The sequence below is a fragment of the Nelusetta ayraudi genome, unplaced genomic scaffold, assembly GCF_046127955.1.
Source record: "Nelusetta ayraudi isolate G7.1 ecotype Tasmania unplaced genomic scaffold, CSIRO-AGI_Nayr_v1 ptg000132l, whole genome shotgun sequence".
Taxonomy (NCBI): domain Eukaryota; kingdom Metazoa; phylum Chordata; class Actinopteri; order Tetraodontiformes; family Monacanthidae; genus Nelusetta; species Nelusetta ayraudi.
The window spans coordinates 1425216-1441201 of NW_027466182.1; the positions used below are offsets into that span (position 1 = coordinate 1425216).

General features: G+C 44.9%; 2 protein-coding genes across 2 annotated transcripts; both read right to left on the reverse strand.

Moving 5' to 3' along the window:
- Positions 1–29: 29 nt before the first annotated feature.
- On the reverse strand, positions 30–4675 carry slc51a (solute carrier family 51 member A). Its single transcript, XM_076051135.1, has 8 exons — positions 4492–4675; positions 2920–3071; positions 2703–2776; positions 2338–2496; positions 968–1079; positions 619–765; positions 427–532; positions 30–312 (listed from the first exon to the last, which is right to left on the reverse strand). The coding sequence occupies exons 1-8, from the start codon at positions 4565–4567 to the stop codon at positions 176–178; spliced, it is 963 nt and encodes a 320-aa protein (XP_075907250.1). The 5' UTR covers positions 4568–4675; the 3' UTR covers positions 30–175.
- Positions 4676–7582: 2907 nt separating this feature from the next.
- On the reverse strand, positions 7583–15700 carry LOC142904778 (palmitoyltransferase ZDHHC20-B-like). Its single transcript, XM_076051076.1, has 13 exons — positions 15555–15700; positions 14528–14554; positions 14285–14379; positions 14085–14205; positions 13927–13996; positions 13436–13468; positions 13203–13323; positions 11863–11995; positions 11638–11764; positions 11121–11210; positions 10900–11012; positions 10762–10809; positions 7583–10628 (listed from the first exon to the last, which is right to left on the reverse strand). The coding sequence occupies exons 1-12, from the start codon at positions 15670–15672 to the stop codon at positions 10766–10768; spliced, it is 1092 nt and encodes a 363-aa protein (XP_075907191.1). The 5' UTR covers positions 15673–15700; the 3' UTR covers positions 7583–10628; positions 10762–10765.
- Between the last annotated feature and the right edge of the window lie 286 nt (positions 15701–15986).

The following is a 15986-nucleotide window of genomic DNA, read 5'->3' on the forward strand; positions in this document are numbered from 1 at the left end:
AAACAGACAAAGTGACCAAGTAAACATAGTTCATGTTTACTCAAATTTATTTATATCGTCTCAAAATCAAATGCATTGAGGAAAAAGAAATAAACACACACACACACACACACACACACACACACACACACACACACACACACACACAGTCACTCATTCGCGACTCTTATACAAATTAAACTGCAGCGAGCTTTGTGTTTTCGTTATCGTCGTGTTCCTCCTCAGGTAAAGGATCGTACTGTCGCCGATAGAGCAGCCGTGTGACCAGCGTGATGACGAACATCTCCAGGATCAAAAGCTGCTGACTCATCACTGCGGAGGCAAACACGGCATAAAGGGACTTTGGTGGGTTAAAAAAAAAAAGAAAAAGGAATTGTTATGGACGTAGACGGGGGACGAAGACGGGCCGGTTGCGTGTGAACTTACTGTATCCTCTGGCTGGGGCGGAAAAGGGCGGAGCACAGGCGATGGTTCCATTCAGAGCCAGGATGTTGATGATGGCGCTCTGCAGCTGACTCAGGACCAGTACCAGCTGCAGACAAAACACACAGACATTTCTTAGCCAGTCCCCGCGATTGTTTTGTGGGCGATGAGTTGCAGCGCCTCCTATGCCTCTACCTGGTACATGGCGTATTTTGGGATGATCTTGATTGACCGCAGAGCTGTCCTCAGGTGCATGAACATGATGGCAACAGGCCACAGGGCGATGATTGTCAGGATGCCCACAAATGGGTTGATCCATATCGCAGCTCCGGTGATGCTTAGCTGAAACACGGTCAAAAACAAATTTTTTACACTGTGCGCTGTATTCAACCGTCTATACATTCCTTAAATTCGGATTGCATTCTAAATTAAAAATCATTATTCAATTCAATTCAGTTCTACTTTGTTGATCCCTTGGGACAGTTCCCTCAGGGAAATTGGCTGTTATTTGGGTCCAGGAAGTGGTCCCGTGTTCTGCACTTACATCGGACAGGTCAAAAGTGCCGTTGGTGTAGAGGACGACCGAGAGGACGGTGAAGGCAAGTTTCAGGACGGCAAACTGGAAGGATCCCAGTTTGAGCAGGAAGAGAGTGCGTCTGGAGTCGGAGAAGAGGGGGTAAAAAAGTTGGATTATTACCGCAGGAAGTTGTGGACACTTGGAAAATGATGCATGTATATATGTTCAGATCCACATGTAACATCCCCAGCATTTTACAACCCACTCAGGAGAGTTTTGTGCACATGATTTCGGCTCTTTGAGGTTAGCCAGAGAGGTGAGCTGACTGATTATTTCTACGCACACACAAGTCAAATGGGATGATGCGCCTGCTATCTGCAGTTGAACGGCCGAGAGCGTGTTCAACCTGCGTTAAGATAACCCGCGTACGGCGTCCAAGTCTCTATATGCATGCCATCTTTCTGGTTACGCAATCCTCAAACAAGCCTCAAACGACCTCTCGTACGACGTGCGCGGCACCAGGATCTTTTATCTGTCGCCTCAGAAATGCAGGGATGGGATTCGAAAAAGACAAGAGCAAATAGAAGTACAACTGACTTTTTTTTGACGACTTGACAATTGTTGTTGTTTTTTTTTAACCAAAAAAAGAAGACCAGGTGTTGACTGCTGACTAACCACCTGAGTTCACCGATTTGCTAACTTCCTACGAACTTCTTTCTAGAGTGAGTCGGGCTCACGTCATCCATATAGAGACACAAACAGTACCAGTGAATCAAAGTAGCTTGCTGTAGATGAGGGGAAGTGTGATGAGATGTCATGAGAGGATGATGAGATGAAGACATTGCAATCGTAATAGATAGAGAAGATGTACGACTTGAATGCTTTTTCTTACTTTCTTCTTTTGAAAGAAAAACAATAAAAATGACAATATTAGTTAAAAAAAAAAAAGGGGGGGGTTGATAATGTATTACTGTAGAGGACAATAACATAAACAATAACGGACAAGAGACGACAACACAACTGCCGATCAATGTTAGCAGCAATGAGCTTATGTTAATTACTTTTGTGCATTGTGACACACTTTTGCTGTTTTGTTGCGACCGAAACGCATTTTTGCGTCTCACGCTATGATTTAACAATAGATCTCCTCCAGAAAAACACACAAAAAAAACAGCGCGTCTGCCTGACCAAAACCACTGACCCACTAAAATCGCAGGCTACCGGTGATGGGACAAACTATTAAAGGGGCGTCCCATTTCGTTGTGGTAACCACCGTCCCTTTTGACTCAGCCCCGAGTGCCGTAAGAATAAAACGAGAAGAGTGGCTGAGGCCTCGCTCCTCCACAGCTATAACGAGCCTGCGTGCCATTAACAAGGTCTCCGAGCCAAGCGCTTACCGCGTGATGTCAACATATGGCAGGCAGACGCAGCAGCAGCAGCAGGGTCCCGTGCTGATCTTCAGCTTGTGTTTTCCTGCCCGCCTCAGGAAGGCCTCATCGCCCCCCACCTCCTCCAGCATCAGGACGAGGAACTTGAACACCACCACGGCGAAATAGCTAAAAAATAAAAATAAAATAAAAAAGAGCCACTCAAATAAACACAGCATCCGTGTTTTCCGTAAACAACCGTCCTCGGTTTCGGAGTTTAAGTTTCCGCGATGTGATTTACTCTCTTAGGGGGAGGTCAGCAGCTCCCTGATATCAAAACACGCTGCACAGCGAGCGATGAAAGGTGAGTGAGAGATGGAGACGGAGGCACCCACCAGGCCGAGGTCATGTCAGTAAACATGGTGGATCGGGGAATCCACATCCCCAAACAGGACATGGTGGCAATCACCTGGAGCAAAAAATGAAGAAAATGGAGAAAACTGATGGTGTGAGGGTGCAGAAAATGTGTAAACACACCAGGATCATCAATAAATAATCAGGAAATAAATGGTGCAGGTCTTCTTTTAATGTGAAACGCTGTTCCATTCTTACCGGCGCTGCGCCGTTCACCCAGATGATCACGCTCTTCTTATTGACCGGCACCTTCTTGTAGATGTAGGCGCACTCCTCCAGGAAGACCAGCATGGACACCGCAGCCATGAAGGTGAGCACCGAGTACAGGATGAGGCCAAACATGTCCAGCTCTGGAAATGGCAACAAAAAAGATGAGACGTGTTATAATCTCAGAGTAGAGAATGCAAAGACAAAAAAAGGGCTGTTGGCATTTAATTCATTAATTCTGTAGCAAAGTTTTGCACCGCCATGTTTCAAGTTTGACGCAGCGCATGGAGATGAAAATTACGCTGGTAGAACCTTGCGGGCGTGATCGGCCACCCACATGTGGTTTACCAACGCTCAGTCAGATGTTGCAGTTAACAACAGATGATGTCAGAGATGCTGCAAGAACAGCAAACCGCGAACAGGAAGCTTTGAGACAGAAAAAAACGGTTGTTGTTGTGATCAATGATTTGCAGAATCGTGCTTACCAGTCGGTGCAGCAAAACAAATAAACCCCACAAACACAACCATTCCTGCTCATTGATTTCTATCTTCATGTGGTCACAGTGTGTGTGATGTTGTTTACTATTCTCTTGTACTTTCCCAATGTGATTAAATCATTGTGTATTAATAACGTCTTATGCTTTAGATTCAAAGTAATTATCCAGGAATCTCCTTGTATTGGATTCTGCCCAACAGTGTTTTGCAACCGCGCATATGTGGGCCAAAACTAAAGTTCTCCCTTTCTTCTACCGACAAAACCGTTCCAGATGTGGGACTTTGGAGTTTTATTGGCCAAACTATGGGAACGTGCAGAACAGGAATTTAAGCACAAATCGCATTTTGTGGATTTCCCAACAGACAGAGAACCCATTACAACGTCAAACATTAAGTCAGAAGGCTGAGACATTATAAGGTGACACATGTTATCATTTGTGATGTCCAATAATCCCAAAATGTGTACATGTTTGTCAATAAACCAGCATACACATAAGTAATCACGTAATTGAATAATTAGCTGTTATGTTTGAAGAATTTGAGTGGATTTTTAAAAAGAGCATCAACAATGACACTTATTGCACAACAATAGCTTATAAGAAAATGAGAAAATGCACCTGGATCCTAGTAAATGGTTAAAAAGCCAACATTAGCACTTAGGCAGCGAAAATGTTGTTGAATTTATTATAAATGGAGTCATTGGTGGATTAAGGATTACTCTAAAATGTTCATGGGATAATCCAGCAATAATTAGGTCTCAGAAAGGATAATTTCTAATACTAACATACATCTGGTGTGAACTACTTTGGCCTAAATTAGAATTAAACCGAACTACTAGGAACCACGATAAGAACTTTCTGTTTGTTCAACTTCTCCATATGAAAACCATTAGGAACCCGTGAGGAACGCTCGAGAGGTGCTGATGCTCAGGCTGATGCACCGCCACCCATGTGGATCCTTCTTTGTGGAACCACTGAGGGGGCTTTTTTTTTTTTCAGACTTCACGAACAAAACAGAAGCAGAACTCAGCAGGATCTTCCTTCAAACTCTGCAGTGGGTCCTACTCACTGAGGATGATGTCAACGGCGAGAGGAGGCTTGTCCAGGCAGCTCGGGTCTATCGTGAAGTTGGATTGATTGTTCATGCTGGCGGCCGGCGGCTTGTCGTTTCCTCCCCCGAATAAACGCTGCTCGACGCCCGCTTCTGTGCCGCTTCAGTCCCGCTGATGCTCTCCGTCCCGAAACTTTGCGCGGACGGGCTTGACGGATGGTGCGTCTGCGTCGAGGATTCCGGCAGGACAGCAGACAGCGCTGCTCTCCTCCCTGCAACACTCCCCCCAAAACACTTGTTTCAACCCCCCCACCCCCAGGACCCGCCTCGGTCCCGCTGTCATAGGGCGAGCCGGTAGTCCGGCCAATCACAGCCTTGACGTCCGGGTGACAGCGTAAAATGGCTTTCTTCTCAAATCGTTTCCTTTTGTATTTGCATTGCTGTAGTACTACTGTATAAATGGGTGAAACAAATGATTTTCATGAAGAGAACATCAAGATGCTACAGTTGTTGAAGATCTGTTTAGTCAAAAGTTTGGATACATCTTCTCATGCAATTCTTAAAAAAAAAAAAAAAATCTTTACAACTTTCTACACTGCAGATAGATACTGAACACGTCAGATATGTGACATCAGATACAAGATATATGTAATTATGCAGCAAAGAAAAACATGTTCAATAAATATGCGTTTTATGAAAGGTGGCTCCTTTGAAGAATTTAAATATCAAACGTTTCCTACATGCTTCCATGTGTGTTCATACTTAGTTTTGATGCCTTCAGTGAGAAACTGCAATGTCAATAGTCATGAGAGTGAAAGAAAAATATTTATTTTCCATCCTTTTATCAAGTGGAACTGAATTACAAAACAGAGCACGCAAAAACACTGCTGAAACAGTCGTTAGTTTTCTTTGCTTCCGGCTGCATTGGCAAATAGCCACCTGGATGAAGGGTGTTGTCGTTCCACTGTGAGAGACGTGACTGCCCTTAGTGACATCACAAAGTGTAGACCTTCAGAGCCATGTCTTCTGAAATATACTTTCTGTAAAGCGGGGCCGGCAAAAGAAGTCAATCTTGAACTTTTCTAGGACATGCACAACATTTAGAGTGATGATACTCGATAATCTTTGCTCTTTTTTTGGGCCAGATTTTGGTTACATGATGGAGTTTTTTTTTTTTTTTTTTACTTCTTCTTCCTGATAGGGAGCCGTCGTGATAGTGGAAAACTTGGGAATTCCTGCCTAATGGGGAACGCCTTTTACAGGTTGCTGGAAACACCCCATTAACAAGGAGGCAACGGGGGATTGTGGGTGGAAAAAGGGGGTAAGTTTACAGCTCCCTGTTGTGTGCGAGACACATCACATGCCCCCCTCTGTTCCCACGGCAACATGCGCGCCCGTACGGTCATGTGAGAGCCCTCGCTGCAAATCTTTTGGTGCCCTGAGCAGAGTGAAGGAATAATCTTCCGCAAGTTACAAACCGCACAAACACACGCCTCTGCAAGGCACCTCTCGCTCCGCAAACTCGGCCCCTCTCTCGCTTAGAGAGTCACAAACCCTGTCAAAACATCCCCCCTGTACCACTCCTGTCGGTTCAGGCAAACTTGGCATCCGTAGGCTAGAATGACTTTGGGACGTTTGTTTTACCCTGAGCTCTGAGATCAAATCCCGTCATCCATGAGCAGCGTGTGCAGACACATCTCAGGAAGGAACAAGCCGTGGCTGGAGGCCACGAAAACATGGCTTCACGCTCGGCCCAGGCGGAAACCGAACAAAGGTTTTGTGTCACACTCGACCGACGTGCGCCTCTGAGCTGGTCGTTAAATGGGTCTGCATTACAAAATGCACATCATGACCCACCGCCGCCTCATCGGGTGACCTCCTACGGCCGGGCAGCATCATTTCCTTTTGGCCACAGCTGTGTCAAGACACGCCTCAGCTTATGTTGTGATTCAGAACAAATCAGGATGGATTTGTCTCAACTGGCCTGTGTATACAATATTTATCAGAAGAAAAGTGCAACAAGGAACAACTTTAAGTTTAATACCGATGGCGAGATAGGGGCCTCAGCCAGTTCTGAAAGGAATCCTACTTTTGTTTTTGGTTGGATGTGTCATCAGTGTGTCCTGGTGGGGGGGTCCTGGCTAATCAAGATGTGACGCACTGTTCTGATAATTCCTCCAGACTGTGCCACCTTTTTTTTTTTTTTCTTCCTTTCACGGTCTCATGTCAGACAGGTTCGTTTCAGGTGCCGTCAAGTTTACACCATGAGCCGCAGGGTCTGATCCTCTGCCCAGAGTTGCCACAGACTCTGGCGCGTCGTCGACGTGGGTGGAACATGCTTGAAAATCAGCTCGACAGTGTGTCCTTCCCACCAATGGTTTAACCATCAGAAGGTCGTTACTGTAACAGCGAGTGTGTCGACCTTGCGGACGCTTGGTTTCGAGGCGAGATGCTGTTTACTCTCCCTCAAAAAACACTGACACCGAGGTCATTACCTTCTGAGTGATTGTGGACATACGCCCTAAACACTTCCATGCCTCAAATAGGTGCAAGCACAGCCATAATTAGGCTGTAATCAACTTTGTTGCACGCCCATTCCGAGATTTTTCAGTAGAGTTTCAAATTAAGTTAAAACAAAGTGCGAAAAAAATCTAAAAAAAAAATTAAAAAAGAAAAGAAAAAAAAAAAGTCACTTTAAAGAGAATTCCACCTCCAAAAACGAAGAGCAAGTCACACTGTCACATTAGCTCATATCTACCTCGGAGCACTGGAGTCACACAATAGAGATCTGTTTCCATGAATTGTGTTTCTGTTAAATTTTTATAGTTGGTTTTCTATGGCTGATTTTGTGGACGGGCAGCTCTGAGCCTCAAAGGGAACTTTATCTACCATATGCAAAGGTCACGAAGTTCAAGCCACAAAACTCCCCACATGTCAATCAGCACGTCTGCCACTACGTCCGCGAAGCTAAACGGATGTGGGCCAAGTGAGGAGCGAGTAGGTGACACAGTGGTGAAGTACTGAGGAAAAGAGAATAAAGTATGACAAGTGTTCCTGAGCCATGAACTCTGGAGCATAAAATGACAAATGAAAAAAATGTAACTTGAGATTAAAAACGAAACAAAACATTTATTGTTAATTTCATGTTATTTGTTGCGGCATGTACTCCATTCACAAAATAGGTACAGTAAAATTAATCAGACAAGAAAAATATATGTAGTCTTCTTCATACATTATCAATATATATTTACACACGTAAAATAGGACGCCGTGACACAAAACAAATCGAGATGCGACAATAAGCAAGGTAAGATATGTATTTTTTTTTTCTTTTAAAATCTTGAGAAAACAGAACGAGAAGAGTTGAAATGAAACACTTTGAAATCATTCCGCCTGGTTTGCAGGAGTTCATATGGCTTCATTTTAATGCTGAAACACTCCAGAGTAAAGCTGATTCGGATAACAAAGCACCCAGTGATGGTTGAACGCCGGCTGCGTCGTCAGAGTTCCTCTCATCGCGGTGAGAGACGTCTCAGGCGCCTTGCTCTTCAGCGTTAAATTAATGTTATATACACAGATGCCTAAGAAAGAAAAAAAAAATCATGGCTGCACGGTAACATTTCTCCCAGGACAAGAATAGTACAAAAAAAATAACAAAAACACTTTAAGCATTACAAAATACACACACAGTGCTTAGCCTTTTGCCTCATGGACAAAACGCCCAGGTGAAAAAAAACACAGGCAATTTGTCAAGACTTGACAGGTCCAATGTTTCAGAGTCAGAGGGCAGAAGCGGGCAGAAACACCATTTCTCTCTGAATGACTTCAATGTAAAAAGAATGTACAGGTAGTTGAGCCTCACTCCTGGTCTGGGTTGTTGCTAGACTGGCGGACTTGAGTTGTGATCTCACACCCATGACCAAAAGGCCCGGTGTTGAAAATTTAGCACTGAGTGGGAAGAAATCGGATACAAAAAAAAGTGAAATATATTTATGTTTTCTGACGTCCCACTTGATATCACACCTTCTTCACACCAGCTGTGATGTCATGAGTTAAATAAAAGGGGACCTGCCTTTTAAGGCAAATGAAATAAATGGCTGTTATTAGTGATAAATTATTTATGACTACTTCTTCCTTACCAATTAAATGACATACCAATGACATCTCCTTTGACCACTGAGCCTTTAAGGGGCCGTATTTAGTTCTCTTCAGGATCCCTCCGCCCTACTCTTACAGGTAAAACTGCGACGATCACAACCGGGCACACACATTGCACTGCACGACATCACAACAAGTCACTCCATACGACACAGAGACGGGGGCTGTAAACTTCACCGGAGTCTGGGCGGTAAAAAAAAGGCTGGATCTGAGATCAAGAATGCACAGAGGAGTACCTTCGCAAAGTGGGCGGGGGGGGGGGGGTTGCATATGAGTGAGTGAAGAAAATATCTCGAATCACAACTTCAGCGACTGGCAACTATTTGGTTTGTGACAAATAAAAAAACAGTCCATTCCCCATCGCCACGTTTGTCTTTCTTCTTTCTTTCTATTTTTTTTGTGGCGATGTGTTGCGCCAGATGTGCGGCACTGATGACAGTGCAGCTCAACTTACCTTTCCACGCGCACGCACACATGCATGCACGCACGCAAATACATAGTTGGGCTCATGTCAACAGTTTGAGGTGATGACACAGAGCAGCAGACAGACAAGACAAAAAAACAAAAAAAAAGTTGTAGTGGGCACCGCTACGCTGTAGTTGATCTCAAGGCGTCAATTCGCTGTTAAATGTTAAAGGAGTCGATGACGAGAAAAAAGCTGCGTTGGAAAGAAAAAAAGAAAAAAGTCAAGCTGAAAGCGGCCTTGGTTCGTCTCCGGATAACAGGAGCGCTGTCGCTATCTGCTGGTGAGCATTGGCATTGCAAGGACATCATTGCGACAAAAAAAAACAATAAACCTTGGGTTAAATATTGCAAAGACTGGTAGAGAAAAAAAAAAAAGGGATTTGGTTACGATGATGTTCGCCAGTGAGGATAAAGCTTCGGGTGCTGTAAACACTTCAGGTTCAGAGGTCAGAGCTCCTGATAAGAAAGCCCTTATTTGGCGATGAGTGTTAGTGTCTCAGTCAAGGTCGGAAAAAAAACAACATAAAAAAAAAACAAAGAACAAGATGTAAATGTTAACGCAGCCTGGGAGTCATTGGTTGGCATATGACATAATAAATACAATAAAAAATACAGCTCCCAGGTCCATTAAGAGGCAGCGAGTTTAAAAACGAGTTTGGCCACCGAAATGCATAAAACCTAATCTTTGAGTTCTGCCAGTAATTAAGATGAAATCATTGTATATATAAAAAAGACAGCAAATTTATCTATTGAACACAATCCACACACACACATAAACACACACACGGATCATCCAAAATCTGTTAACCAGGGAGGGGGGAGGGGGGTACAAAAAAAAGGAAGAAAAAAAAATGAGCGCACATTCTTTGATGGACAATTGATAAAACTACAAAGTGCAAATGTGCCATCATCTTGTGCTCTGATTTCCAAAAAAAAGCTCCCGCTCGACCTCCTCCAGCTACAGTCTACCCTGTGTTCCACTGGTCCAGGCGGCTGAACCAGGAAGGCGAGTCTTCCGGAACCTTTGTGTGAAAAGGTGCGGACCACAGACTGTGCGCTCTAAGCGTTGCGTATTGATGAGGATAGACAAAAAAAATTAAAAATACAAAACATAGACTCATCTGTCACTGCTGGATGGAACAAGCACCGCTCCAGGTCGTCCCCTTCTTGTTACTGCAGCTTCATGCCCACTTCTGGCACCAGAAAAAGTCAGAAGATATGAGAGAAAAAGAAGCAAAACAGAAACAAAACAAAAAATATGTATAGACACGAGTGACGGTGTGTGTTTGTGTGTGTTTGTTTGGGTGTGTGTTGACGTGAGGAGGACCCAGCTTTAATCGCGTGCACTTTGCGTCCCCAAAAAATTTCAAGTGCAACAGACGCCTCGCTGCCCTGCTGTGATGGGCGAAAGAAACGCGTTTCCATAGCGACTCAGGAATCGGCCTAAGGGGGCGGGGCTGTGCTGTTGCCGTGTGACAAGCTGAACTGCTGCGCTGCTTAAGGCATCGTATCAGATGACTGACGACTTCCTCCTGTGGCGGGTCAGGGGAAAAGCAAACAAAAGGAAAAGGAAAAAAATAAAAACAAAGGTCATTGATTGGCTGCACCGGCGTTGTTTGTGCCTCGGGTTGCGATGATTTAACAATAAAAATGATTAATCTTCACCTGCTTAGGACTCGCTCTCCATGGAGATTGTGACCGTCTCACTGTCCGCTGCGAGACAAAGTCAACGACGGGATTGTGAGAGGACGCCGGTGAGCAAACAGAAGCACGTTAATGGTCATTTTGGAGGACAAAGCTCACCTGATTTGAGGCCGTCGTCCGCCGGGTGCTCTCCGATGTTGTTGGCGTGCTGATCGTTGCTCGGGAGGCGATTCTGAGACTCTCCATGGGGACTCGCCGGGGCCTCGGCAACACTGGAAACGTGCCCAACGCGTAAAAAAAGACACGAGATGAGGGATGTATTTTATATGGAAGACACCTTACTCTAGCAGCATATCCTTGACTGTGGCGGGGGCTGTTACGTTTTATCGGGCTCCGGCTGCAGGGTCACCGTCGCCTGTTCTACATCGGTGTTGACCAGCCGTGTCGGGAACGTGAGGCCGTCTCCCTGACTGCAGAAAGCGAGAGAAGGGAAATCACTCACTGAGGTTGTCATTCATTCATTCATTCATTCATTCATTCATTCATTCATTCATTCTAAACAATTTAACAGAAATACAAAGGTTCTCCCGTCTAGAATGAAAGGGAGCAGAAAGAAGACTAATCTTATTACATCTGCTCTTTTTTACCCAGAAAATAATTTACAAAGAACGTAATTTAAAAAACAACGATGTAAACAAACAAAAAAAAACCTTAACTAAAAATTATTTCTTCACATGTAATTTTTGATTTGGATTCTTTTTGTTTCTTTGTTCAGATTGATCCATAAACTGATTCCATTTTTTTTGCCCTGAGGACCTGAGGTTGTGGAATGTGGAAGAAGTAGTTGTTGTGGGTTTACTTTATTTTTTAGAAGAAAACAAACGTCTAAGTCCTTACCTGGTGAACACCGGCAGCAGCCAGTACTTCTTTTGGTCTCCAAACACCTGGACGATGTTCTTCCGGAAACCCAGAGAAAAGCCATTCTTATCAGAGCCCGTCCTGAAGACTGGAGCTCTGAAAGCCTCTGCGAAGCGGGAGCATCACAGACAGAGGAGGCAAAAGTTTAGCTGAAATACTGCAGATTCACGTCAAACCGACTGTCACAAAGGTGTTTTCTGTTACCTATGGTGGACCTGTTTTTCCCAACAAGCCACAGATGGTAGCTGAACAGAGACAAAATGCTGATGCAGAACATCGCCGCCACGAAAAACAGGAACAAGACGTGGAATTTGGCGTGAGTGTCCGGCAGCTCGTTCTGGCGGAAGAGACGGGGATAAAAACCAAAGAGAAATCAGCGACAAATTTAGCACTTTAAAGGTTATTTATGGAACAAGGAGGAACAAGACGGGGCGGGGACGAACAAACCAGACGATAATAACGGGGCAAATAAACTCAAGAAGAGTGCGGCTCATGCCACATCACTGCACGCTCATTACTAACACGACAACGACACGTGATTGATGGTGAGCTGGAGCAACGCTGGAGGTTTTCGGAGGCCAGCTGGGTTACCTTAGGGCAGTTCTCTGCCGATTTCCTCCGGCAAAGCTTTAGTACAGACAGAAACGAGAGCGGTTAGCCAGGAGAGAACAGGTTGGAAGGAAGGAGGCACGTCGGAATCAGTAGCACACACACGGTCGGTCGGAGCGGGGCGGGGCAGGTGGGGAGAGGAATGAATGCGAAACGCTTATGAGGAACAGAGATGGCAAAAGGTGGAAACCAGGGGCACGATGTCAGAAAGCAAAAGCAGGAAGTAGGGATGTAAATAATCGATTCATTCATTAATCGTTAGTTGATTGACCTGATCGATCGATTAACGATTAATTGTTAAGCTACAATTTTTCCTGAGAACCTAAGGGAGACATTATTTAACCATTAAATGTTGAGGGACCCATTTTTACGAACAGTAAAAATAGCCCAAAAATGTATCCTCTGACTTTAAGTGGACTTCTAACGGGTCACATTTAACCTCTTTTTTTTTTCAAGTTGTTTAAAAGTAACCTGTTCTAGGTATCCAGTTATACACCACACCATTCAACAAAAAACTTGTGTATTTTCAATTCAAATTTTCAATTAATTGCGAGTAATTGAATTTAATCGATTAAATTCTTAATCGACAATGAATCGATAATCGATTAATTGTTAGCATTCCTAGCGGGAAGACAAAAAAAAAGGTGTAAAACATAGGAGGTCTTTTGGCAGGAGTGACGCGAGCGATGTTTCCGATGGCGGAGGGAGAGCTCGGAGAACAAAGACCCAGTGTGAGAGAGCCGGCGGGGATAGCAGAGAGGGGAAGCAGAGAGGTCGGAGGGTTAAGGGCGCGGTGGTGGTGGTGAGGCAGTGAAAACAGAGGAGAGGTCAGCACCATCACGCACAACCAAACCAAAGGATGCAGAGCCGGGCTTCAGTCCGGAGCCCAATCTGCATCCTCAGCACGAGGAGGGGTCCGACCCGACGGCACTCACTGTCCAGAACTTGATGAAGTACTGCAGCACGGTGGCGGCGATGAACAGGCAGTACACCAGCGAGTAGGCCAGGAAGAGGATGAAGAACTTGTAGTTGGAGAAGCCCACGCAGTTGTTGACCCTGGGGGAAGGGGGGGGGCGGGATGCGCGCAAAACGCGGACAAGATGAGACCTCGGTGCCGCGGAGAGCGAGAGTCGCGTGGGCGATGAGCCGCCACCGCGACGGAACTTACCAGGGGCAGTGGTGGTCCATCTTCAGCACACACCTGCAACATGCAGACAAGGGATCATTTAATAACAGGCTGGGGGATGCTTCCTGAGGTTGGCAAAGCAAAGAAATCACTAACAGTTCAGAAAAATGGCATCACGATACTTTTACTGTTGTTGCAGTAAATGTATCGTCTTGCCATTATCTCGCTGGTTCCTTTATCTCAGACGTAGATCTTTAAGGTCTTTATTTAGCTGACATGTTTGGGCGTATTCTTCCGCCTTCATCAGAGCGACACAGACACACTCTGATGTCACATGGGGGCTACTGCTACCTCACAAGAAGCAAGAGCTGCGGGTTTTTGGAAGAAGGATGTAAACGGACGGCTAAATACGCAGCTTTTCGCAGGGCTGAATTTCTTTCTGGATAATTGCTTGCTCGAGGCTGCTGCACTGTCGTGTGGGGCAGGGAGATAAAAAAATAAAAAAAAAAAGATCACGCAGGAGCTTTTCTTACATGTCACAAGCGGAGCAGTGATGACACCGGTCTGGCTTGATGACTTGGCACCGGTCGCAGTAGCGGATTGCTGCAAGGCGGTAACACAACGTGGTCAGGAGACAACTCCATCCACAGCAACGTGGGACACACACGTGAGACACACACGCCGGACAAACCTCCGGCGCCCGTGCGGGTGTACAGGGGCAGGGTGTTGGCAGCTCTCCACAGGATCTCCTGCTGCGACTCTGGCCTCTCCTCCTTCTCGTAGCGCTCCTTGTCAGCCTTGGGCAGGCAGAACTGGAGAGGGAGAGGCAAAGTGTTTGAGAGGCAGCGCACGGAGAAGAGATTCAGACGGCTCGGTTTGGTGGATCAGTACCTCTTTGGTGGGGTTTGAAGGTTTGGTGAAGATGGTCTTCCAGTAAGACCAAACAAACATGACGAAAGAGAGGTGGAAGAAGATCAGGTAGACAACTGGAATGAAAATCAAACAATAGAGCTCCAGGTTAAGATCATGTTAATTGAAAACTGAAAACAGAAACCGTTTTCTAACGAGGACCTGTGGAGTGTTAATCCAACTTTGATGTGGAATAGTTGAAAGACTTATTTAGAGGTTACTTACCCTGCTCTCCTGTCCTTTTGATCGTGACTGTGGGAAAAAAAAACAGAACACGAACGATCAAAACCAAAAGAAATGCTGCATTTTCTTTGAATACATTAACGACTAACAAACTAACCGATGACTTCCTCCTTTCGAAATACGGCTTCCTCCTGCGTTCTGGAGTTTGGCCATGATCATGTGCAGGCTTATCTAGGCACTATAAAGTCCTGTAGTTATTTTTCCCCAACTACTGTTCTCGTTCAATGGTCAGAGGTTAATGTCGACTTCTAGGCCACTGAGAGTGGATTAGGGTGGCAAAATAAGACGCCAGGAATGTGAATCAATGTCTAATCATTCATCGCTGATAACTTGTAAACAACATTGGTGGCTTTAAAGCTTGAGACACCTTTGGACATTTTCAAAAGGAAATGGAATGACATCGAACAAGCAAGGATTTATAGGCAACAACAACAACAACAACAACAACAACTCAGTTAACCAACATAACATTAGAGACGGACAGCTGCTGCGGTGGCTTCTGCAATGACGCTCACAAAAAAAAAAAAGTTTGACAACTAATCTTCACATCAGCGGCTCAGACGTGTCACAATAACAACTTCTCGTATTAGTTTACATGTTGTAAGCTCAAGCCGTGGCGGGGGAAAAACACCCAAAACCTGCCAGTGACGCCACAATAAGCCGTTTTGAGCTAACTAGCAATAAGGGGAGTATTGATCAGGCCAGCAGAAAACCGCAGGGAAACCTGCAGGAGCGGCGATAGAAAACTTTTTTTTGAACCACAACGTGTTGTTGTGCGACCCACATCGACAGTGACACGTCTCTAATGATCTCTGTCCATATTTGATCAAGCTTGCCAACACCATTGTCGAGCTGCAGCACATTTACTTCCTGCTGGCCAGCAGCAGTGGTTTGTGTGTGTGTGTGCGTGTGTGCGTGTATGTGTGTGTGTGGACGGACGGCACGGTGACAAGAGACGCTATCAAAGGCTTTTAAATGACTCCGAATTCGGCACGACGTTTATACTTACATGCGCACAGCTCCACCACATAGGCGTAATAGGACCAGCAGACGACCAGCGCGATAAAAATCACAGGTATCCATGCTAAACCCCGTTGACAGCATCTCAGTACGTGTGTGGGCGCCATCTTTCTCCCTCTACTGGGGCAAAAGGGAGTGTCGGAGTGTGACGTCACGAGAGGGAAGAGAAACCGGAGGAGACCTCAAAAATATTTTTATTATTTTTTTATTTAAAAAAAAAAAAGACCTTGAAACACTTTTATTGCTTGGGCATAATTGAACACACGGGTTTAAAAAAAAAGGACAGAATGTACATTGTAAAAAAAAAAGAAAGAAAGAAAGAAAGAAAAAAGAAAAGAAAAACGGACAAATTCGTGTGTTTTTCATGTGTATTTAATGAAGCAAACGAATTTTCTAAATACAAACACATAAAAAATACGTC